The sequence below is a fragment of the Physella acuta genome, unplaced genomic scaffold, assembly GCF_028476545.2.
Source record: "Physella acuta isolate Inbredline_101_S28 unplaced genomic scaffold, ASM2847654v3 ptg001786l, whole genome shotgun sequence".
Taxonomy (NCBI): Eukaryota; Metazoa; Mollusca; class Gastropoda; family Physidae; genus Physella; species Physella acuta.
Genome location: NW_026733296.1, coordinates 29,486 through 56,213, shown reverse-complemented (window position 1 = coordinate 56,213; position 26,728 = coordinate 29,486). Strand labels below are relative to the sequence as shown.

The 26,728-nt window shown below is 35.0% G+C and overlaps 1 protein-coding gene across 6 annotated transcripts; it reads left to right on the top strand.

The window, feature by feature from the left end:
* Positions 1 to 8,011: 8,011 nt before the first annotated feature.
* Positions 8,012 to 26,271, top strand: LOC131930482 (uncharacterized). 6 transcript variants are annotated; one of them, XM_059286995.1, is made up of 4 exons: positions 8,012 to 8,299; positions 23,786 to 24,054; positions 24,500 to 24,722; positions 25,018 to 26,271. In XM_059286995.1, exons 2-4 carry the CDS (start codon positions 23,800 to 23,802, stop codon positions 25,626 to 25,628), a joined length of 1,089 nt encoding a protein of 362 aa, XP_059142978.1. In that variant the 5' UTR covers positions 8,012 to 8,299; positions 23,786 to 23,799; the 3' UTR covers positions 25,629 to 26,271. The 6 variants fall into 6 exon arrangements, with proteins under 6 accessions (XP_059142978.1, XP_059142973.1, XP_059142975.1 ...); XM_059286990.1 differs by lacking the exon at positions 8,012 to 8,299 and adding an exon at positions 9,287 to 9,410; XM_059286992.1 differs by lacking the exon at positions 8,012 to 8,299 and adding an exon at positions 21,652 to 21,857.
* The last annotated feature ends 457 nt before the right edge of the window (positions 26,272 to 26,728 follow it).

Sequence of the window (26,728 nt, the reverse complement as noted above, 5' to 3'; positions counted from 1 at the left end):
GTGCCTCCAAATTGCTGATCTTGCTGCCAAGGTAGATAAACTCTTCCCACCTCATTAATATGTCTTCTGGTCTAGTGTTACTGGGGCCTCCTGGTTGTTGTTGCTTATTCCCATTACTTCTGTCTTTTCTTTGTTGATCTTGAGATTTTATGCGCTGAGAGATGGCTCCTAATGCATAAACCTTTTTCTTACATGTCTTGTAAAATACGATTTTCTAGTAGATTTTCAATATGAGTCATTCTTGATAACTGTTTTAATGCGATGGGTGAAATTGCATGCTATTCACTATCCTCAACATTCACGGTTGAGTTTTTGTTAAAGCCAACCTCATTTCATTCTTAGCATTTAATTTATTTCTTTGAATCAATTCTGGCAAAGATATGTAGACACAAAAGGAACTAAAAACTCAAAAGGCAGTTGATTTCACGTTTGGGTATGCATGGTTCATCCCTATTTGTAATTCATCGGGAATGCTGGCAACATCAAGGGAAAGAGAGAATGGTTACGTTACAATGCAGATTCTTCTTTCAGCTCAGGGAAAATAATGCCGAAGTTCGTATTCAAGAGATTCAAGATGCACAGGATCCTCTTTCTAATTTTAATTATCTCACAATCAGATTTATCTACCACACCGCAGTTTCTCAAACATTGCAGTATTTCCAATTTTTATTTTTTCTTCGCCAAATTTGCAGCTTTGATAAAAATGCCAAGAGATTATCATGAAGAGAAAATATTCGTTCATTTTCAGGTTAAGCTTATGTTGATGTTCGAATATATCTGCTAGGTATGCTACTCTCTCCAACTACTCCTTGTCGTTCAAGTATATCAAAAGGTCTTGTTTCCCTTGCACTTCCAAGAACAACTTGATCTCATCTTTCAATTAAAAAAACAAGATTCACAACATTTCCTTTTTGACAGCCAGCGTACTGTAGAACCTCGTGATCTTTAGTCATGTCTTTTCACAGTTCTTGAAACAGATGGGTGTTTAGGGCTCCAGATTTAATATAATTTACGACTTTTAATAGCAACGGAATTGGAAAGTCTTGCTGGCAAGGGCATACTAGTGAATCATGCAGTGGATTCCCCTTGTTAGGGAGATGAATCTTTTACTTTTTTCTGAAAGCCTGATTTTGACCCAAACATAGATGGCGCACCATCCGTACAAACCCCACAGCCGTTTCTCATTTTAATAATCAGTTTCAAAAAACGTATTTATTTTCTTTCTTCATGATAGCATCACAAAATAGCAACTCTTCCTTGCTATCATCTGAATGAATATATTTCACACAGACAAGCAACTGCTAACACGAACTCACGTCTGTTGATTTATCAACTTGAAAATCAAACAATGGTGAAAGCTTGATTTAATTTTTAAAAAAATATTAACATCTACGGACATGTCTGCTATATGTCGCTGAATAGCATTATTAGAGAGAGAGATATGTGTTGCAATCTTTACTGCACTGGAATCCCCAAGAATTAATTTCACCATCCTCAACAAACAGGGTTTGATGAGATTTTCTCCTATTGTGTGAAAGGTTTTTTTGCTTGGCAATTTCTAAAGCACCTTCATTATGTTTTACTAATGCTCTGTTTTCTTGGTGAAAACTTTCTGTTTGATCAAAGACTCATGACTGAGAAGAACTTTACACAGTATGCATTGTTCCTTCTCTATTTATTACCTGCCAGTTTGGGAACCCATGGTCTAGACTGTGAGCACTATGCATTTATGTTTGCATTTAAGTTGTGTTTAAGTTTATGCTATGCATGTTGCGTTTGGTTTTTTTTTGTTTTAATTTGCATTTTGTTTGTGTTTTTGTTTGTGTTTATTTGCGTTTGCATTGTTTTTGTGTTAGTGTTTAGTTTTGTTCTGTTCCCAAGTTGGTACATTTAAAAAAAATTCACCATGGCGGAGAACAGGTATGCAGCTAGTATTTAAATAACAATGGAGTCGAATAAAACAAATTAATTAAAATGTTTAATAATTAAGCCAGGGGAGGTAATTATTAAAAATTCAACTCACGCTAAACAATGCAACTTAAGTAAAAAAAATTGATTATTATATTTTAAGGCTCATAATTTTTATTTCTATGATCTCTTAAAATCACAATTTTGTTTTTGTTTTTTGATGTTATTTAAATGGATGGCTAAATTAGAGAATGTGGGAAAGGCTCTCTCTGGGCACGGATGCCCAGCAAAGCATGTTGTTTGGCGTGGTTCTCATTACTTGCGGGTTGGGGGATGAGGGCTAATTGCGCAGACATTCGTGAGAGCATTTTTGGTCGTTTGATAAAGCCATTAGATAAGGCGTTTGCGTTTACTGTTTGCATTTGTGTGTTGCATTTGGTTTTGTTCTGTTCCCAAGTTGGTACATTTAAAAAAAATTCACTTGATAAGTAAAATAAGATGTACAGGATTCGAAGGTAGAGGGATTTTTAAATGTCTATAAACATGTATAATATTTATGGGGATAGGGTGAGCTAAACAATCATATTCAATTATTTCTCCCTGTCAATATCACCCCACCAAAACAATTGCATTTGATTTATAATTGATCCAATATTTATCACAACACAATACAAAAGCAAAACATTTCACTCAATGATATCTTGTTATTAATTTTTTTTTTAAATAGACTGATTTAACAAGTTGTACTGAGAATACTGAACAAAACCAGTGCCTATGAGTGCACTACTCACAATAAAATTACTGCCAGAACAATAAATTGCATCACACAGAAAACTACATAGGACATAGGCGAGGGCATTCTAGTAAGTTTATGAAATGGCCAACCCATATATGAAGTTGCTGCACTTTGGGATTTGGGCGTAAGATGATATAAAAACCTTAATTTTACATCCTTAAAATCGTTATGAAAATATAAATAAATAAATATAGCCTAGGCCCTATAGGAATAAAGTTTAAAATCCCCTCTCTATAACAAAAATCCTGGCAAATATAAAGAATAGGTCTAATTTTTAAAATGTGACTGATCCCTTATAAATCCCTGATACCCAACTAGAGGGGGGGGGGGGACACTGGTAAAACTTAAAAGTTTATAACTAGATCTATATAGGCCTAGATATAGTTTATATTTATATTAGTTTGATAATATATTTTATAGTGGGCCTACATTTTTTCTACTTTGTAATAAACTGAGTAAACTCTAAGTCTAAACGTTTAAAAAATGATATTCTTCGTCCATAATTTTGAGGCATACCAACGATTATTTTTTACTGATAACGTGATCTGTTGATATTGATCAAATATTCATTAAATCGCTTAACATGTAGATCTAGTTAAAACTGTACTTTACTGATATTTTGAACATGAAAAACATGGCGTCGAACAAACCCATAAACCTGGATGCACACAGAATAGAATGAACAAAGTTATCTAATTATAATTTACGCTCGTATTGTTTTATATGTTTGTTGTAAGTATATTAGAACTAAACTCTAGAAACTCCTGTATAATCTGTACCAAAAAAGAAAGCAAAACAAATATTTTACTCTGCTTGATTAGAAATAATATGCTACTAATTTTGAGCATTCCACACACCTTCCGCAATCGGTGAGCAGTTCGTTATAATAATAATAAAGTCACGTGACAATGTCTGTGACGCGACATTTCGGGACTCCCCCATGGTTAGCCTATATTTATTTTTATCTTTGAATTAAGGATAGAGTTAGATCTATACAATTACAGTAGTTGCATGATAAAAAATTGTCATGCGAGATTATAGTTAAATTTAGATCTAGATCTAGATTCTAGGGAAATAGCACAATCTACAGTTAATTCGGATATAGATTCTAGATCTGTGGCCTAGGCAAACAGTCGACGACGAGTTAATAATACGAGCCGACCCGCGGCATAACATACGCCGCTATTTAGTTGTTTTTTCTACTTTTCAGTTATTCATAATTTGTGAATTTGACACTACCAACGCTGCCACTGAAAATATTTCTTTAAAACACTATAAGTAGCTGGTTAAGGACCATAACCCCCCCCCCTTCCTCCCCCCCCCCCCTCCTACGTTTAAAATCGTTTCAAACTAAATTATCTGCCCCTAATAGTCGTCACTAAACCCGGCTCTGCTTGTAAACATTTAGAGTGAACACAGCTCACTAAGACCATGTAGGGGTGGGGGTGGTAGGGAGAGCGTTTACAGCTTGTTTTCTAGCGTCTCCCAGAAGAGAATTATATATCTATATAATATAATTCTCTTCTGGGAGCCGTTAGAAAACAAGCTGCAAGCGCCTCCTCGCAATCCCCTCTCTTTCTCTCTATCACTATCACTACCACCCCCACCCCACCCCCCACATTGTCCTGGCGTGAGCTGTGGTCACGCTAAATGTTTACAAAGCTAAATGTTTACAAATCGTTCGTAGAGCCGTAGAAAACTTTCTTCGGCAATATTGTTCTAAATTATGGCAGGAATCGATTGGTAAATGTTTCAAGTCGCTAAGTGGTCTGGTTGCCGAGATGTGGGCAAAAAAAACCTGCATTTTTTCGAGGTTTTTTTTGATTTTCCGGGAATTCCAGGAAGGAATTCCGGGAATTTTTTTGGCCTTTGTTCATAAATATATATATATATCAGGGGGCGTAGCGAGGGAGGGTGCGGACCGCACCGGGTGACACCATTTAGGGGGGTGACACCAAGGCAAAAAATAGCAAAATATATAGAGAAAAACTTGAGGGGGGGGGTTGCAAATCGAAAGTTTGAGGCGGGGGGGGGGGGTGCAAATTGAAAGTTTGAGGGGGGGGGTTGCAAATCGAAAATTTGAAAGTTTGCCCCCGGGAAGGGTCGCTACGCCTCTGGGGGGTGGTGACACCATTAAGTGCCGCACCGGGTGACACCCGACCTCGCTACGCCACTGATATATATATGTATATATATATATATATATATATATATATATTATATATATATAATATATATATATATATATATATACGGTGAGAGCACATCGTATGAACTGAATACTTTTCAACCAGCCTTTGTTTCCTATTTTATACATATAAGGGTAGTCCATAAATGACGTCACACTCGAAAGGGGAAGAGGGGGGGTCTGTAATTTTGTGACTGTGTGATGAGGGGGGAGGGGGTTAGATGGTGTGACGTCACACTTTTGCATTATAAAAAAACAATGTTAGAAAACGATTTCCCGCGTTATTTCGCGTTTTAGAAAACGGTTTTAATAAATTGTAATAGGGATTGATCAAATTACTCTATGTTAACAAAGTTCTGACAAGATTTTGGAAAAATATCGATGTTTTAAGAAAAATTCAACAGCAATTTTGAGGGGTTTGGTGGCTGGTGTGCGACGGTCATTTTAGGGGGGGGGGGGGGGGTCTGGCTTTTGTGTGGCGGGACGTGTGACGAAGGAAAGGAGGGGGGGGGGGGGGGTAAAAATCGTCCCAAAAAAGCGTGACGTCATTTATGGATGACCCCTAAGTAAAGTAAGTAAAGTTCCCTTTCAAACCTGACGGTCTATAGGGCAAGTGACGTTTGCCTGTCGTCCCTAATGGGACATATGCCCGCTGACAAGAGCTTTCCAGACGTCTCTGTCCAGGGTTGGTCTCTCCAACTGTCCCCAGGTGTATACAATCTTCTTGGTGTCTTCTTCCAGGTCACGTCTCCAGGTCTTTCTTGGTCTGCCTCTCCTCCTCCTGCCTTGTGGATTCCAGGTGAGGGCCTGTCTTGTTATGCTAGATACAGGCTTCCTGAGTGTGTGGCCAATCCATTTCCATTTTCTCTGGAGGATCTCTACTTCAACGGGCAGTTGATTTGTCCGTTGCCATAGAACATCATTTCTGATGGTTTTAGGCCAGCGAATTCGCAAGTGAAGTAGAGTTCAATTCTCTTTTTGTTTTAAATGAATAACCAGTAGAGTAGTCACACACCACACACACACACACACACAAACACACACACACACCCATTTTGTTGTTTTACACAGATTTCATTTACATTTGTACAATAGTGAATTACAGAAAAAGATAAATAAGTAAATCAATTTAAAATCGAAACTGATATTGGGGTGGGTGGTGAGGTCGTTGGAACAGTTAAAAAGGATGTGGGGATATCATGTCTGAGGGTAATTTGGGCAGGGGGGGGGGGGGGGGTAGAGGTGTCTGACGAGGCATGGAGAGAGTGTCTGTGTGTGTTTAAGGTTAGCCAAGCGTCAAAATCTGTGCTGTGTGATCAGAGCCGGCGTTAGGGGTACGCGGGGCCTATGGCCAACCATCCGCGCGGGGCCTTATATTTTTTTTCATTGGTGTATAATTAAAACGTGTACAGTGAGGCGTTTTTTTTTTCTTCTCAACGCGAATTAATATTTATAACGATATATATGGTATTTTTAAGCTGCTTATCAATGTGGTATTAACATTACGACACTGATTAACAAATAATTTGTTAACTTAGAAGTGCTTTTGAAACGTTGCTTGTTTCTGTTAAGGCTTTTTGTTTGAAAAGTAAAAAATAAAAAACAGATATAAGTTTGAGACACGCATTAAAGAGACGTGGATGCCGGGGGAAAATAGCAAAACATTGATAGATTTCGGAATAAGCTCGAATCGTGAAAAACACTGTTTACGGCTATAGATATCCAAATTAAATGATTCTCAAATGTAATCACGGACGCTCAGTAGGGGTGGAACACTGGGGTGGGTGACAGTTGGTGGGGTGAGGTGAAGGATAAACTGTACCATATAAATCTATGGGATGCCAAACCCCTAAAAAAAATCAGTTCGGGTACTACGTTACTGGATCTCTGACAGCAGCCATTCAAGAGAAGGTGCGTGTTTATAGAGCGTCCGCGTATTCCATTACAGATTAAGACCGCGTTCTCACAAGAGAATTCTATAATTAGAAAGTGAACCATGTGACAGCCAGCTTCATCTTATTTATTGAGTTTCGCGACGGGCATGCTCGGACATCATTAGCACTTACAGAAACTAAAAGGGTAACATCAAAAGAAAAAAGATTTTTGCCATTTATTACACCCACTTCAAATACTGGATCACAGTTGCAAATTGATATGGTCCAGGATAGTACTTTTAAACAGTATTTTTGGTTACCAAAAAGCACTATCAGATTACCTTAGAAAATTGATCAATCAAAGAAATCTATGTCAGTTTAAGGATCTGAATAATAGCATAATACTTTCAGATGCCAATTCAAAAATAGTTCCATTATATCAGAAAAAAACATCCCAGGATAAACCTGTAAAATTAATTAACAAGCCAAATACTTCTGAAACTTCTAGGTATTTGGAAATCAAAAGTAAATACCAAACAGAGGAAGCTAAATGTGACCAGGAAAGAGTAAACAGGTTATTAGCCAAATACCGCACAACTCTCATATAACAAACAGGTGTTGCACCATGCAAATTGCTATGTGGTAGGAAAATTAAAACTCACCTTGACCTACTACAACCCAACTGTTCAAAGGTCTGTTTCCCAACATCAACATACACAAAACCATTGAAAGAGAATTTGGTCTTAATGATAATGTGTACCTGAGAAATTATGGGAGAAGGGAAAAATGGATACCAGGTCAAATTGTTCAATGTACAGGACCTGTGTATTATAAAGTAAAAACAAATGATGGACTTATTGTCCGTAGACATGCAGACCAGTTAAAAAATAACTTGTGCAGATAATAAGTGTGAATCTGTCAATCCCACCAAATCTGAACAGTTCACACCAACTCAGTTTGTTCCACAACCAAGTTCTGTTGATATGAGTGAACCAAGTAGTCTAGAGTCAGAAAATGTAAATTCTGGAATTAATGATTTAGATCCTAGATTTCCTGAGATAGAGAATCCAGATGGTCAGAATCTTGAGTCACCAAATCAAAAGCCACTGAGAAGGTCAAGCAGGACAATCAAAGTCCCAAATAAGTTACACCTATGATTTTAAAGGTCAAAAGGACTTTGACATCATTGTTTTGTATTTTAATTATGTTGTAACATATTTGCATTTGTTTGTAAGGATGTAATCTACCAAATGATTCAAATCATGTAATGTTCATGTTACAATATATTTGGTAATTTTAGGATACTATCAATTGTTCTATTGAGAGATGTGTTGTTGTTTACTAAGGGTAAAGGGATGTAATATATTGAGAATTGTGAAGTCAAGGGAACTCAATCTTCTTGTATTAGTATTATATTTATAATGTTATCTTGAGTGATGTCCCTTGTTATATATATGTTTATGTCTCGTCACTTCCTCTTCCTCTTTCCATCATGGCTGATTAAAGACTAGTTAACAACCAACGAGGCTTCTCGTCAGTGTATTATAATAGAAACAGCTCCAATCCACCACACCCCTAACGCCGGCTCTGGGCTCACTAATACTTTTTGCATAGGGGTCCAAAAATCCTAGCTACGCCACTGATAGGGGGCCAAAAATCCTAGCTACGACACTGACTTTGACTGGTCAATGGGAGGCGATGGCCGGCCAATGCGTGCTTTGGCCGACTTCGGGCTTTGACCGTAACATATACACTAAAACCGCCATATCTAGAGACCCGTTTATCCTATAAAAATAACAAGAGATGCCTGGAAGAAACACTGAATACAATTTAATTAGACCTACTTAAAATATTTCGTGCAACTAGCTAGCTATATTATTTTTTTAAAAGTCGTTATTTGCATATAGACATTGATTGGATATTTAATCAATTTCCAAAACCTAAGTGGCGACCAAAATATTGTGCTTAGGGTTCATCCATAAATGACATCACGCATTTTTTGATGATTTTTACCTCCCCCCTCCCCTCCATCACACATCGTCACAAAAAGCCACCCCTCCCCCCTAAAATGACGTCACACCTCAGCCTACAACCTTACTCAAAATTGCAGTTGAATTATTTTTTAAAAAATCGCTATTTTTCCAAAATCTTGTCTTAACTCTGTCAAAAAAATTATTTTGATCAATTCCAATTCCAATTTATTAAAACAGTTTTCTAAAACGCGAAATAACGTCTGTCGTCTAAAATTCGTTTTCTAACATTGCTTTTTTTTATAATGCTGAAGTGTGACGTCGCACCAACTGAACTTCTGACCCCCCCCCCCCCCCCCCCCCCGACCCCTCATCACACACCGTCACAAAATTACCGAACCCCCCCTCCCACCTACGAGTGTGACGTCATTTATGGACTATATAATAAACACACAAATCACGGCCCTTTACAGATAAGTTTAGGATAAAAGCCAGTGCAGGGCCTGGCCGGTTAGTATTTTAATACAAATACATTTTAAAGGGAAGTAACCCTAAATAACATTTTCTTAAGATGGCTGCTGTTTTAAATGGCAAATTTAATTTACCTTCTCGAATATCGTAATTTCAGGATATTTGTATAGATTTAACCCTAATTGGCTCTGGTGATTTACCATGTAACTATTCAGTATTCAGTTATCTATAGAGTTATTTTAATATTTTATTAAAAATATCCGAAAATATGCTCAAATTATTATTTATTAAACTTAAGTTACTAAACTAACAGTCGTAACAGAATACTGAGAATAGGCCTACTACTACTAAAACTATTATTATACTATTTATACTATTATCTATAACTAACAACTACTAACTAAATAACTAGCTAGAGTCTACTACTTACTTAGTACTTAGTACTTACTAGACCTAAGTAGTTAGTACTTAGGCCTACTATTATACTACTAATAATATTAAATTAAATTATTGGGCCTAGGGGTAATCTATCGTTTTAGGTAGGCCTACCTAAAATCACCCACGTCTAGTAATGTTCAAAAAGGTTAACTCATTGTCAAGGCTTTAATAGAAGTATATTGTGATATATTTGTCTCAAATATTATAGGGTAAAGGAGGGCGTTAAGAGCCACACTTTTTAGCACCTGTACATTTTTAAAGATTTCTACTAATCTAAGAATTTTTTAGTATTGAAAATATGGCAGAATTATTCTAACATATCTTACACAATATAAAAATAATAACAAAGTCTATTAAATATACTTTAAATGGGTTTAATTGAACATTTATTGTCATACCCCCCGAAATCAGCATTTGGGGCGAAAGGAGCCGGGCAATGGGGCAATAAGTATTATCTCCTAGTTTAGACTAACTCCGCAATAAAAATAATTAATTTCTAGCCCCAAAATAGTTAATGCTGTGTACACACACTTTAACTGATACTAGCTATCACTAGGCCCCAATGGGCCCAGTCTACAATTGATACAATTGCAGGTGTACATAGGGCCTAAAGTCTAGTAGTTTACAGTAGGCACATTGGTATGCCTAGTGTGTAGCTAGTATACTAGTGTGTAGCTGTCCAGAGTTAACATTCTTGTATGTAAAAAGGGGTGGTACTAACTAATCTGCCTTAATGCTTTCCCCTGATAAGCCATGTGTGCTATACATTACATAACATGACATGGAGGTGAGAAATGTTGAGGGGAGAGCAGTTGTACTGGTTTCCCCTTTGTTCTCCTTGCTGGACCCTGAGGGCCATAAATTACATAAGGAGATGCTATCTCTAGTTGGCTGAGATCTAAGAACTAAGTCCATGCTACCTACAAAGAGTTAAGTTTTATGGTGGGTTAGATACAGGTGGGGGCTGGGTATCATGGGGGTGAGAAATTGTGAGGGGAGAGCAGTGGTACTGGTTTCCCCTTTTTTCTCCTTGCTGGACCCTGAGGGCCATACATTACATAAGGATATGCTATCTCTGGTTGGCTGAGATCTAAGAACTTAGTCCATGTTACCTACAAAGAGATGAAGTTTTATGGTGGGTTAGATACAGATGGGGTCTGGCTATCATGGAGGTGAGAAATTGTGAGGGGAGAGCAGTGGTACTGATTCCTCTTTGATCTCCACCCTGCTAGACCATGAAGGTCTTATATTACATAACGTGCCACCACAGATTGTCTGAGATCTGTAACTGTAATCCATGTTACCTACAAAGAGATGAAGTTTTATGGTGGGCCAGAAACTGGTGGGGGCTGGGTATCATGGGGGTAAGAAATTGTAAGGGGGAGGGAGGGAGCAGTGGTATTAATGTGTCTGTTTACTTCCCTGCTGGACCATGAGGGTCATAAATTACATAACATACCGCCCCAGATTGGCTGAGACCTAAGAACATTTATTCCTGTTACCTACAAAGAGATTAGAAGTTTTATGGTTGATTAGAAACAGGTGGGGGCTGAGTCGGGTGTATTGCCCCTTAGGGGTAATAAGTACAAGTACCATTTTAAAAATTACCTTGCTAACATCAGATGGCTGAATTTTTACTTTTTAGCTGGTTAGAATTGTATTTCTATCATTTAGACACAAGTCTGTTTAACAATTAATACATTTTGTGTTAATTATTCCTATACCAGTTCATATTCAGTGGTCTAATAAATGAGAAACTTGCACATAGGGTTTCAAGAGCCACATAACAGTATCTGTTATAACTTTTCTAAACAGGCAAGCTAGTGAACAAAATTAATGCATTCATGAAGATTTAGTTATTATCTAACAAATAAAACCATTATGGTAATGATCAGTCAAGTTTTACTCTAATAATGATAAAAACTTTATAGCATGGTAAAATGGGACAAATGTCGGCCATTTTGTTTTGGCACCAATAATCACTGTGCAAAAAAATTCACCAAAATAAAACTATTCTAGCCATAGCTATAAAAATAGTGTTAAAATGTACAACAACCAATGCTCTAATACAGGAACAAAGAATGGGCTTGAAAAACTCATTTGGTTTATTACAAAGTGAAGTTTCCCAAGTTATGTCTATTTGGAAAAAAAGTTCACAAAATGGTTTTATGGAGATGAGAAATTTTAGGGAAAGAGCAGTGGGATTAAATCCTGTCTCATCCTCTCCCTATTGGACCAAGTGGGTCATAAATTACATAAAATGAATCCTTTGCTTCTTTGTTATCAAAGAACAGCAGTGGTTGTTACCTCAGAAGTAGATTAGCAGTGTTATTGGGGGTTTTGTGGGGGTGGGGTGTTGATTGGGGCTTAATACCACACGGCTCTTAACGCCCTCCTTTACCCTAGATAAATGAATAATAAACCTAAATCAATGGCTACTAATAATATATCAATATAGTAGGCCGTTCGATTCACAGCTTCCGGGTTTGTTGTTTTGAAGCCAGCTCACGGCTCATGCGCTTACCAAAAATGGCGACCAGTTTCGCTTTCACTAATAATGGGTAGAGGGATAAAACTAATGATTACGAAGCCATCGTTAACTTAAGAAATCGGAACTATCCGTTTCTATTTAAGTCTGTTATTTAAGAATTGTCGGATCTACTTTTGGCCTAATTTCTTGGTTTGTCTCGCAAGTGGCGCCATAGTGAAAGTAGCTCTATATAATTATTATCTTTCGAATCAAAAAACTCTAAAATACCGCTGCTATTTTTAACCAGACTATGCTTATTTGAAACTTGAAAGCATTAATTTTACACACATTACAATAAAATGGTAATAATTTATTGTAGGCATGAGATAAGCTCTGTAAAAATAATAATGTCATTTTATTATAATCTTTTTTTGGTGAACACGAAAAGCGCGGGAAAATGTGTGACGTGCAAGAATCCAATCATTTGGCTAGATTTATGACTGTTATTTATGTCACACCTAAAAATAGAATGTTTACGCTTTCTTCATTGGTGATCGTTTTCATTATTTTTTAAACTGAATTTAGATTTCAGGTTTTGTAACTTAGTATACTTACCCTTTATCAATTTTAAAAGCATAGTATCCTGATTGTGTACAAATATAGTCATAAAACACAGAAATATAGTTACAATGCGATGTGCCACACCTGGGCCACACCCCCTCAAGAAAGCATGTGTTTATTAAGCTGTTTATCTCACTTTACAACAGTAATTAAAATTAATTTTCAAATTTTTATTACTTATTGGGTAAGACGAAGCACATGTTTACAAATAGTTAAAAAAAAAACATAAGTAAATTCTGTTTTAATGAAGGTCACAAGTCAAATATTTTTTTCCTTTAGTCAAGTTCAGTGAAAGGTGCCACAGGCCGACCTGACTTTGGAATTTTTTTCATTAATAATGACTTTGCACAGAAAGTTAATATATGCTAAATTGGCTTAGCTTACTAGTGTGCTAGCTATTATTGATACTTTTTTTTATTAAAAAATCATTTTGAAATTGTCAACAAAATGCCTACAATATAGGCAAGAAATTATCTTTAAACAGCAGTGTTTGCGAGCAGGATTTGCTATATAAAAAGCGGCCATCTGTAAGTTAGAGTGGCTTCCCCTGAATCTATAAGTTTACTATAAAAAAAAATAAACAAGATGGCTGCTATTCTATATAATAGTTTCGCTGTCTGTCTATGTATCTATCTGTGTATCTATCTGACAAGAACGCTATAGAGAAAACACAAGCAAATTAAAAACATGCATAGTTAAACGAAAACAAAATATGACATCACATTGGAGCATATAGTAGAAAATAGTATCAAGCCGGAGAGTGCACACAGTAATATGACGTCTCTGATTCTCGAGTAAACATTGAATAAAAAGGAAATTTTGTCTAATCTAAGTGGTTTGCGTGAAGAGTTTCTTTCATACAATTCTTCCGGTAGGGGCCAAGCCCAACCCCCGCGTAAGAACGTCTGCGCCCCCCTCCCCTCCCCAACTCAAAAGAAATTTCCTCATCGGTACTCTATAATAAAATTACCGCCTAATTAATGTGTCTAATCTAAAAAGTGGTTTGCTTGCAGTTTCTTTCATGCGATTCTTCGGGTAGTGGCTAAGCGCGACACCAGTGTTTCTTTCAGACTTTCCTTCCCGGAGGGGGGAACTTTTTCTAATCTAAAAAGTGTTTAGCGTGCAGTTTTTTTCATGCATCTCTTCCTCACAAGTAGAGTTGCCTGAAAGAAACTCTAAATGCGACTTTTGTCGTGAATGAGATTAGGTGCATGGTTTAGGGATTTGCCTATGACTATATTTTGTATAGATTAAAGTACCAATGCTGGATAAAAATCCGTTTTCATTGTAATTTTTTGTTTCCTGTTAAATTGAATTATGGTGGTGACTTTGGTTTTGGTTTTAGTTTAGAGAAAAGAGACAGCACTATCAACCTAGCGCCCATTGTATCCTTCCTCAACGTGCCATTTTTCTCGTAGAAAATAAGCATGGTTGCATCTGTTGGAAACATCGCTAGTCTTCATTTATTACTGAAAAGTTTTAATTCAATTGTTTAAATAAAAACAGGTACATAAATGAAACAAGGGAACATTTTTGTATTTTTCAAAACATAAATCCTCCTCAAAATGTGAAATAATTATTAAAATTTAAGGAGTTTTTTACATTACTAGTCGCGGGCAATTTTACGTACCTAAAACGATAGCTTACCGGCCTAGGGCCTATTGCCATTGGACTATGAACTATGATATATTATAGATCTATATGATGGTAATATAGATATAGATTAGATCTATTTTTTCTATCATTTGAACAGGTGCGTGTAAAATTGTCCGTGGCTAGATTTAGTATTTATGTGATAAAAAGGTGACTCATTAAATTTTAGCAATTATTTTACATTTTTAGGAGGATTTATGACGTTTTTAAAGTTATAGAAACATTTTAAATTTTAAAGTTTCATTAAGGGATCATCCATTTATGACGTCCACGAGGGGGGAGGGGGTAGGTCCGAAAAAAATTGACTTTAATATTATTTTATATTATTATTTTTATTTGGGGGGGGGGGGTCCAAAATCTTAACAAATTGTAGACATCATAATAAATGGATGACCCCCAAATGTACCTGTTTTTAAACAATCAATTGTATTAAAATATTGTCTAGCGATGTTTTCATTACATGCAGCCATGCTCTTTTAGTTTTAGCAGCCATCTTGTTTTTTTTTTGGGTAAAAGTATAGTTAGAGATTCAGGGGAAACCACTCTTACTTACAGATGGCCGATGTTTATATAGCAAATCTTGCTTGCAAACACTGCTGTTTAAAGTTAATTTCTGGCCTATATTGATATATTTAGCCATTTATTTTGGTTTATTATTCAGTTATCTCTAATATTTGACACAAATATATCACAATATACTTTTATTAAAGCATTAACTTTTGGCCGATGCTAGCCGGAATAAGATACGCATGCGCAATGCAGAGAAACTATGACTTGTCATCGCGGCGATGTTTTCGATGGTACTGCGCATGCGTGTGTTTACAACCGTAGAACCCTAACACCAACCCTAATCCTATCCCTAATCCTAACCCTAATCCTATCCCTAACCTTCATTCTAGCCCTAACCCTAGCCATAGGTCACTGCGCACGCGCAGAGCTATCTTTTGCCGACTAAGTGGAGATGTTGGGGAGAAAAATCTTCTTCCGAGTAGTCACTTCGTTAACATTTTCGCACATTACTAGCCTTGGCCGATTTTACGCACCTATAACAATAGATTACCTTAAATCATGTCTAGACTATATCCTGAGTTGCCATCCCCTAATCTAAAACTTTCTAAACAATCTCATTAAAAATAACTCAGGAATTCACAGAAAAAAGTATCATATCTAATATTAAGATCTACACCTTTTTATTACTATTTAATTTTTGTACTTGCATGGAATTAAACAAAAAAAGGCTTATTTATATAGTATGTAGATCTATTATGTAACTATTATATATGGCAGGAAACTGATTGGGACAGCAAAATGCTTATATATATTTTTTTTCAAGAATAATTATAGAAATAAACTATAGGCTACAGAGGTATTATATTTTGTAAAGTTTGACATAAATTCATAAATACAAATAAATTTATGCTTTGGTGACATTTCTGTGTAATTATATTGTTGGTATTGTGAATTTTGTGGATTTTTAGACCTCACTACATTGAGTTGTAAAAAAAAAATTTCAGTTGAGTGAGTGTGGTTAATCTACATTTTGAATGTGATGTAAATGTCTAGTGCTATTAATTTATAATATTGTGGTGAGTACCTGACTCACATTAGGGAAAGTAAGGATGGCTGGGTGTAGTGCTGACCACCCTAGGTATGCTTAGGTGAAGAAACATGAACTACTGTAAAGTCACCGGAAAATATTCACAAATGTGATGGAATTTGTTATTAGTTTTATGTCCTCAGAAAGTGCAAATCAAAATACGATTAAGTGTAATGTAAACATTTTAGATCGCTTGTGTTGTGATTAGTATACTTCACCGGGGCATAAAATATCATCAAAAACAAATTCCCCAAAGAATTTTGCCCACATAACTTCCAAAGACATGGCTCTTTCTAATAATTAACAAAATCACCAAATGATGTCTGGTTAGGAAGATTATGAATATGCATTTTGCTGTAAAATCTGTTTTCCGCCATATTCCAATATTAAAATTTGCATTGTATATCAGGATTTATCCAAATTAAACTGTTTACTTACTGAATTGAAGAAAAAGCTATTTTATCTTTATCTGGCTCAATCAATGCCATTAAGAAATGAAAAATAAGTACAATGTAAAATGAAGAAAATAGCATTTCCTTAATTATCATCATACTTGTAATTGTAAGTACTAGGCCTACAACTTATGGATGCTTTTGAGATAGGAACATATTGCTAGACCCAGAGGCATATACAGGTTTTCAGGTTAGGGGTGCGGCGAATCGCAGAAAAGGTGCCGTATATATATATATATATATATATATATATATATATATATATGTATATATATATATATATATATATATATATATGTATATATATATATATATATATATATATATATATATGTATATATATATATATATGTATATATATATATATATATATATATATATATATATATATATATATATATATATATATGTATATATATATATATATGTATATATATATATATATATATATATATATATATATATATATATGTATATATATATATATATATATATATATATATATATGTATATATATGTATATATATATATATATATATATATATATATGTATATATATATATATATATATATGTTACCGAGTCTATTTACTTGTAGTGCCAAATGTTACCGAATGTATTTACTCGTGCTATCTTTGACCAGCACACAACATCGACCACAATACAGATACTCGGAAGTGCAGGTTTACATTGATCTCTTTATTACATGAATCAATAGAAATGCTCCACATAACAATGCATCAATGTTCCACAAGAATACAATGAACCAACTGACCCCCACTGTCCTCACTAGTCCTCACATATCAGAATGCACGTGTCCATCGTTCCTATCCTCACAAATAACACGTCTTCACAGTTCAGTCCTTAACTCGGTTCTGCGCCTTATCGTCGTGCCGTCCTATTATATCCCACGTATTCGTAATACTTTCCATTCGTTGCATCAGAACTATGAACTACGCAGCGGCTTTGTGTTCGTTATCAATCCACATCCCCTGTACTCATTGCGTCAGACTGTAATGCGTTCTTAACAATATTCTCTAGTATCTACACTAGTTACATATATATATATATATATATATATATATATATATATATATATATATATATATATATATATATATATATATATATATATATATATATATATATACACTAGCTGTATGTCATTGCTTCGCTACAGTGTAAACACTCAAAGAGTACTCTATAGAAAACAAAAGAACAAAACACAATGTAGGCCGACAATGCAAAACAATTTATCGCATAAAACAAAACAAAAACCCTATATATATATATATATATATATATATATATAATACACACAATACAACAAAAAACAATAAACACAACACAATCTCTTTTGTAAACCTTGTAAAAAACATCTAACATAATCGAATATTTATAAGACAAGCGAATTAAAGTAGGGGAAATAACCACTCTCTTAATATAGTGTGCGGCGTCAAAACGGCCCCTTCAAAACGACCCCGACAAATCGGCCCTGACATAAGAGCCCCGTCAAATGGACCCCGTCAAAATGGCCAGCGACATATGGACCCCGTCATAAAGGCTCCCGTCATTTAGGCTCCCGACAAATAGGCTCCCGTTATATAGGCTCCCAACAAAAGGGCTCAAGTCAATAAGGCTCCTGACAAATAGGCTCCTGTCATTTTGGCTCCCGACATATAGGCTCCCGTCATTTAGTTTTTTCCACAAAACGGCCCCCGTCATTACCACTCCCGACAAGTAGGCTAGCGTCAAAAAGGCTCCTGTCTATTTGGCTCCAGACAAAAGGACCACTGACAATACCGTTTCTGTAGAGACTAAGTCTCCCGGCAAAGCTGTCTCATTGAATATGACACCTGCCAGTGGGACCCCTTCATCAATTTTCTTGAGTTAGCTTATCCAACACTCTTAAGTAATACAACGTATGCATCTCTTGTTCAGCAGGCCTTATTTTTTTATATTAGTTTATCTATTATAAAATATAGTATGTTTTAAATTAAGGGTCATTTATCTATGACTTCCATAATTGAGTCGGTTATAGGCGGTTCCAACTCAGTGTGTGGGGAGAAGGGTCCACGCTGTACTTTCCTACCTCTAGTATGCTTGTAGGTTATCAAAACAAAATGTCGTTATTCTGTAAACATCATGTATATCGTATATTTTCACTTCTGTGCTCGCTTTTATGTAACAGATCTTTACTGTTGTAAATTAAACATTATCCAAATTTTAGAATTGGTAGATTTTAGCTGTTAAGGGCTTGATTTGTTTGTGAATTGATGTTGGTTCATGAAAAACAATTTCATTCAGGCATTAAAAAGAGGTTATAGTAGTAGTGGAGGTAGGACAAAATGATTACTTTTATGCCAATAGTGGTCATGCCATTCATTTGTCTGAAGCCAATATGTCGGGAGCCAATATGTCAGGAGCCCATTTGTCGGTAGCCCATTTGTTGGAAGCCAATATGTTGGGAGCCCATTTGTTGGTAGCCAATATGTCATGAGCCCATTTATCAGGAGCCTAAATTTCGGGAGCTCATTTGTCGCGAGCCAATATAACGGGAGCCCATTTGACGGGAGCCAATAAGTCGGGGCCCTTTTGACTGGGCTATTTTGACTGGGTCGTTTTGACGGGGCCGTTTTGACAGGGCACCTTAATATAGATATGTAAAGGCATACATGTTTGATTGTAACTGTCAAAATCAACCAGATCAATAATTTCTTAACTATTCAATATAATATTTTTTTGCACGATTACAAGACTTTCTCTATAGCCTACTTTGTATATACGAGAAAGTAAAAAGTTTGTAAAAGAGGAGTTGATATAAAATTGTAAAAATTTTAAGTAACTTATACAGAACAATTCTGTTTATTGTATACATTAATAAAACAACTTATTTATTGGTTTTGCATTTAAGATTTTTACATTTTTAATTAGCTACTGCTTTTTGTGTTCTTTAAAGATTATTTTTAACATAATGATAATGTATGGGTTTGATCACTTTATTGTTCACTCACATCTTTACTGGTAATTTAAAAAAAAATGATTCACACAGTTTGACTGGTTTCAAAAGCTATGATTCTGACTGTGTAAAATAAACAACTTTAGTTGGAGCAGGGTTTCTTCAAGGCATCTCTTCGAGGGGGCTTCGCACCTCCTGAAAAATTTTTACCGCCCCCCCTGAACGAAATGAAATTTATATATTTATATATAGAAAATATATACTTTTAACAGTGTCCGCTGCCCCCCACCCCACCAAAGAAAGTGTACCGCTCCCCCCCCCCCCCGAAAATTTCAAGTCGTCCCCCCCCCCCCCCCCCGGAGAAAAAAGTCTGGAAGAACACTGAGTTGGAGGCAGTTATACTCTTATCCACAGTGTTTTTATATTATTTTAACTAAATTTACCTGAGACAATAAGATTGTGAAAAAAAGTCACAGGAAAAAAAACACAGGAAAAAAAAACACACAGAAAAAAATCACAGGAAATAAAGTCCCAGGAAAAAAAGTCACAAATATATATTTGCATGAAATTTGTTAATACTTTTATGTATTAAATATTTAGAGAGTGCAAATTAACTTAAATGTAATGGAATGTGTGTAGTTTGTATACGCATAGTAATTTTTATAATTCATCTTAAATACTTAGTATGATGTATGTACATCATTATTATGTTTAACATAATATAAACAGCATTTAATGGAATGCTCCAAAGTCCACGGTTTTTATCGTGTTTTTTAGCGCAATTTCCATTCTGGAGAATTGCGTTTATTAACTCGTGGAGGGATGGATGGATGTGTGTCCGCAGCTTTAAGTCGTATCTCCTCCTGAACGAAGCAATATCGAGGACTAGTTCCAAAGCAAATATGTTAAGCAAGTTCCGAGGATGATTGTGGGCCAAAAAAATTCCCGGGTTTCCTTCCTGGATTTCCCGGAAAAGCCAAAAAACCTCGAAAAAATGCAGTTTTTGGCCCATATCTCGGCAACCAGACCACTTAGCGACTTGAAACATTTACCAATCGATTCCTGCCATAATTTAGAACAATATTGCTGAAGAAAGTTTTCAAAAATATCCTTTCGTTCGGTCACAATTTTTTTTTTAAAAGCGCGACAACTAAACACCCCCTACACGTCCGCATTATTTAAAATTACATTATACATAATACATTACAGTACTATATAGCAAAAAAGGCAGTGGAAGGCGAAGGAAAGGAGGGTAAATCATGTAACCTGGCTGGCTTAGCAGCGAACTGCGCGAGACGCAGGCGAAGGAGGAGGAGCTATGATTTATCTCGATTTAAAATTGTTATGGATAACAAGGAAATTGGGCTTAAATTGTCACTAGACTTTTTATTAACTTGTTTTAAAAATACCAACTTTAAATTACCGTGAAATGGTAAGTTAATCTGACTTGCTGCCCTCAACTCATCGCAACAATAGTTATGCTTAGTTCAACCACATTTACTGCCCACATTTATCACGCGCATTACATAACAAAACTTATGATTAAACAGAAATCCGACAAGGTTCAAAGGCTGTCATTGACACACAACATCAACATCACACAATATGTTCGGACAAGGCCGACTAAGGAGAGGCTGACCAGAGAATAGCCTACGGCAAAACATATGCAAAACACAATAATATGCCTAAATTTCTTTTATAATTAACTTTTCTACCGTGTATTTAACAAAATACGTAACAAAAGTTGAGATTGTTGTGGTAAATTATCTGAGTGGTTTTTTTTACCTACAATAGTTATAAAACATAATTCTTTTAACGTCCATAATTAATAAATGCTATCAAAAAATACAACCCATAACAATAAACATACAAAATTTTACAATTTTTAATAAATAAATCAAAATATTTCTGAAAATAATTTTGTGACTTTTTTCTGTGACTCTATTTCTGTGACTTTTTTCCATTGTGACTTTTTTCTGTGACTTTTTTCCTAGCAAAAACTGACTTTTTTTCTGTGTGTTTTTTTTACTGTGACTTTTTTCCATTCACAGTAATCACAGACAATAAAGTATATGTTTATTAAGTACATATGTTCGTGTCGATAGTCTTGACTCATACTAACGTTCTTGAAGATGTGTGAGAATGTTTATTTTTGTGTACATTTATTCAGCTTCCTCCCTTCCCCCCCCCCCTCCCCCCATATATTTTCATCGATTTTTTTACACCATCCATCTAAAAATGAGGGCATCTGTATAAGGTGCCTTTGGAAAATATTCTAGATCAGCTGACAGGCAAGGGACCTGCAGTTTCCTTTCCTGCTAGTATTGACATAATCAAGATAAGCAAAATCGTATTTTATGGGGCACACTTTAGGTAAACAATAACCCAAAGATAATAGGCCTCCCGCATAAAAAAAAGGATGGCTGAATTTAGCCTGACAACTCAAGCAAAGACTACACTTGTGAGTTAAGATCAATCTGTATGTGGTTGACGTTCTATATACAGCAGGGATAACACAAACCGCAGAAGTACATATGCTTAAGTGGACAATGTGGCAAAAAAAGCGCCTCGCATATGCCTGGCGCTGAGCTAGGCGCCAATAAGTAAGCCAAGAAGTAGGCTGGACATACACTTGCGATGAGTTATTAAAAATGTGATATTTAGAGTACATAACATGACAGTTTTGAATTCATTGATTCATAGTTTCAGTTTGTTTTCCTTTGTTGTTGATTTTTGTGTTTTGAGGAACTTGTTTAAAATGTTATTTAATTATTCTCTGAAAAAGGCGCCACTATCCTTACAATGGTCTTAGGGAGTGTGGCCGCTCCCCCTGCTTTCCCCTGCATATGCTACTGGCTAGACCACACCGTTCCAAGCTAGTAGCTAGAATTAAATATTACAAAATGCAGCTAATGGTTTCGTGCATTTAATTGTTTAATGAAAGACAGTTTCAGTTTGACATGAGACTGTAAGTTTGCAAGCAATAGCTCCATTTCTGTTACAAACTGCCTAAATCTTACTCATAGGCGTAGTGAGGGTGGGGCAGAGGGTGCGGACCACACCGGGTGACACCAAGGCAAAAAATTGCAAAATGTACAGAAGAAAAGTTCTTTTTGCCAGTTCCATTAAAATTAATTAGTGTTAAATAGTCTTTTAAGTACCAATCTACAATTATGACAAGAGGGTGGGGTAACACCATGATGTAAACAATGCCACACCCAACTATATTATTAACAAACTATAGATAAAATCATTGCTATTAAGTCTGCAGTGATTAAAGCTTATTCACATACATGTGCCTTTGTAGGCTGACACAAACACACACACACACATATATATATATATATACTTTTTTCTTGGTGGGGGGGGGGGGGGTGACACCCGACCTAGCGACGCGCTTGTTCTTACTAATTATTACTTATTCTAATGTTTAATAAATGTGTTTGTTCTCCATTTGATTTGTTGAACAGGTGTAATAAAAATAAAAGATTAACAGCTGCTTATTAATGCATCACTGACACTAGAAGACACAATTTCAGAAAAATAATGTGCATTTTAATTTTATAAAATTCTAGATAATTGATTTGAATTTATTACTTTTTAACCAATGATAAGAATAAGAATTTACACATGTAATACTAAGTTATGCCAACAGCGTAGCAAATGTGAGTCATTGTATAGATGTGCAATATCATATTTTACCCAAGTAGGTAACACTTTAACAGAAGGCTTACATTTTAGATAATATGTTTGATAACATTTTAGTAGACCATAATGCTTATATTTAGGCTAAGTCATTTAAAAAAAATAAAGATAAAGATCAGTGATAAGTGAAAAATCATAACTTATAATAGATTTCTGATATCATATGTCAAATTTTACATTTACAAGTAAAAGAATCCAGATCAAAGTATTTTACTATCAAGGTAAAATAACTTTTAATATTTTCAGTATTGTTATATTCAGATGATTAAAAAAGAAACTCAGAATTTAATACTCTTTTTTTTTTTACTTACTTATACTAGTGCTACTGCTAGCATACGTTTGGTTCAACACATTTCAACAAGTAAATTACCAAAGATGGATTGTCTGTAGCATTAGTTCTGTAGTCTTTTAACGATTTGCTGCAATTCTTGCTTTGGTATTTACTAACAATAAAATTGATGCTTAAAATAACTAGCTTCCTGTTGGACTAACATTTTTTCATGGTGACTAGGTTATAAGTAAGATAAGAATACATATCTTAAATTTAGATATGGGGGGAGGGAAGCTGCTGGAAGAAGGGGATGATTGATCCTTTCCCAGGCTTTCTCATTCAAACTGCTACTATTTTCTTAACATATCAATGTAATTTTGCAAATTACTTTTTTTTAACTGTCCCATCTACAGACTTGTGATTTAAAATGACAAAAGGTTTTCGACCCTCATTGGTTCCACCAGCAGATCGACAAGTGAACTTAGAGGAAAGACGACCATGGTTGTGTGTTGGTTTAAGTGTTGGTGTCACACTCCTTGTTTTTGTTATATTTGGGATGTCAGGTTGGAATGTATATGCGCACAGATTCAGTAAAAATGTGATAAGTCTCCAGTCAGGGGATGAAGTTGCCATGAATGAAATGTCAAGTGATATGTCTGCAACATTTTGTTCTTCCTATAAGGTAAATATATTCTGAAATAAGGATGATTATTATTTACTAAAGGAATTTACACTGGCAAAAATGTATTACTTTTTTGTAAGCAAGAAAATTCTTAGTTTGGTTAAAATGTTTAAAAGGGTAAGGTTCCCATTTCAAAAGTGAAGTAGAGTTCATTTATTTCTGTGAAATATGAAGGGATAGTGTGGTCAGCACAAGACTCTATCCCCCAACTGCCTTGACTTTCCCTAATGTGAGTTTGATACCCGTCAGAGCTGGGTGCACTCAGGGACGCTCTGTTTACTTGAACCCAGATTGAAACATTTGGGTTATCTGTCTAGAGCTTTACCGCTAGGTCACACAGGTCCCATGTTAAAGGGTACTTTTATAAAAATGTTCTTTTATTAGAACCACTGACTACAAACTATACTATAATTTTGTAAATCTTAATTTGTTTCTCCTTTTCCAGCTACAAATTAAATCAGGAGAAGGAACAGCTTATTTTCTTCCAGTGCATGCAGTAGTTAATAAAACAAACATAGACTTGAGAAATATCTCGATGCATTTTAACTCAGAGATAGAATATAACGTAAAAAGTTTTTATTTGCTAGAAGGATCTACTATTGATGTTGTTGCTTGCAAGAATAACGAAATTTCAGAGCGAGAAAATGCTGAAATTATATTGATAAAAGGTATTATATTACATCATGGTTAATTGCTAGTGCTACAAAGTGCATGCCATTAAAATTTAAATTGCTTAACAGAGGATTATTAACAATAAATTGTAAAGATTGACTTACAAAAGTTATCTAACAATAGCATATATATACATATATACATATATATATATATATATATATAAATATATAAATATATATATGTATATATATTTAAAACTTCTATCGTGATAGTATAGATAATATAGTGTAGGTGTTTTTTTTCACCATTTGTAGTTTAAATACTCTTTTATTGATTTTCCAAAATTAGGAGCTGATAACTTCAAAAAGTGGCGTAAAAACCGCTTATGTCAGTCTTGTACACTACAGATGGTTTCTGTACCCAAATGTAAGGAAGAAATTCATGAAAAAAATAGTGGTAGACTTAATCAAACAATACTCAGTAATGATTATTATTATCTTGTGCTTTTCTGTAAAGTAACATCCAAGCATCATATGCGAGAACCTGTTATCAGTTTAAATGGTTCTTTGATGCGTACTCACTTCAGTGTGGAAAATGCTGAAAGACAGTGCACTTTTCCAAGTGATACTGAGTGCAGGTTTTATCTTCCATGGCAATCAGAAAAAGATGTTGTTGTCAAGTTTCAAGATAGAAAAGAAGCAACAGAAGAACAATTATTTACTCAATGTCAACCACGGCTCATCTTTTGGATATGCTTATTTGGCATTTTACCAGTTATTTGTGTTATCCCAGCTTCAATACTGTTTGCTTGTTTCCTTTGTAGAAAAACCAAAAGAAATTTTCTTTCAATACAGAAACAGGTAAATAAAAGACACCATAAAGAGCCTGATAGAGAAAGAATTATTGAAAGTGAAACAATTGCTGAACAAAATGATGGCATGACAATTCAGGATCAATAAAAAAAAACTTGGATATAAAATAGATTTTTTGTAAACCAACTGTCAATGTAAACATGCAAAATCCATGCACCAATAGTGGTGAAACAACACGCTAGTTTTGGACCTGATTTAAAGAAATATTGTTTACATATTTTTTAATACAAATTTTGTCACTCTATATTTTTACTTTTTAAAAATGTATTGTTTGTAAACAGATTAATGTCTTCTGCTGTTTTAAAACTTAAATTCCTTTATAAACAATGAAAAGAACTGCAGTGTTTATTAATAAAATATACTAATGGTTAATTTGGATATGTATTTTATATAGATTTCTATAAAATATTTTTTTTAATTAGTTTTTATGTGGTACGCCATAGCCAGAGACTATAATACACAACTGTTAACCCAAAAGTTTTGAGTTTGGATCCTGGATGTCCAGGATCCAAATTTAAACCTTTTAGTGTGGTCAGCACTTTTAGTATGATCAGCCACCTTTACTAAACAGGAGTCATTAAACTTAAGAGCCTGGTCAGCTCACAAAGTTTCATATTCAATGGTAAAATAAATAGATGAGTTTCACTTTCTCTGCATATGGACTGAAAGGGGAACTTTCAATACTTAAACTACATTATTAAAAAAAAAATTTGTAAATAATATTCTAAACCAGGGGTCTCCAAACTTTTCAGTCCGAGGGCCGCATTAACTATCAAATTTTAGTTCGGGGGCCAGGTCTTTCAGGCATGTCATTGATTTTTCTGGGCAAAGTTCCTCAGCCATCACCAACAAACATTTTTTTCCGTGGACAAAAAGATTTCCGAGGGCCGGATGAGAGGACATCGCGGGCCGTAGTTTGGAGACCCCTGTTCTAAACAAAAAGCAGTTTAGATACACTTTGTAAGGTTTTTTTTGCACTAGGTAATGGTACCAAAAGGTAATATTTGCTGTAACATTGTGAAAAACTAATTTAGAGCATTAGCTCAAGACAGTGCATGAATAAAAACCTTTGTTTTTTATTATACTTTTTTTAGATTGTGAATTCATATAGCCTACTGTTTTGACATGACTAGATTGTTTTGAGAGAAAGGGAAAGAATGTACATTATTTTAAAATCAAGTATATAA

Excerpts from the sequence above, each read along its gene's own strand:
- LOC131930482 (XM_059286995.1), top strand. The coding sequence starts at position 23,800 with ATGACAAAAGGTTTTCGACCCTCATTGGTTCCACCAGCAGATCGACAA. Across the intron at positions 24,055-24,499 it reads CATTTTGTTCTTCCTATAAG|CTACAAATTAAATCAGGAGA; the intron begins GTAAATATATTC and ends CTCCTTTTCCAG. Across the intron at positions 24,723-25,017 it reads TGAAATTATATTGATAAAAG|GAGCTGATAACTTCAAAAAG; the intron begins GTATTATATTAC and ends TTCCAAAATTAG.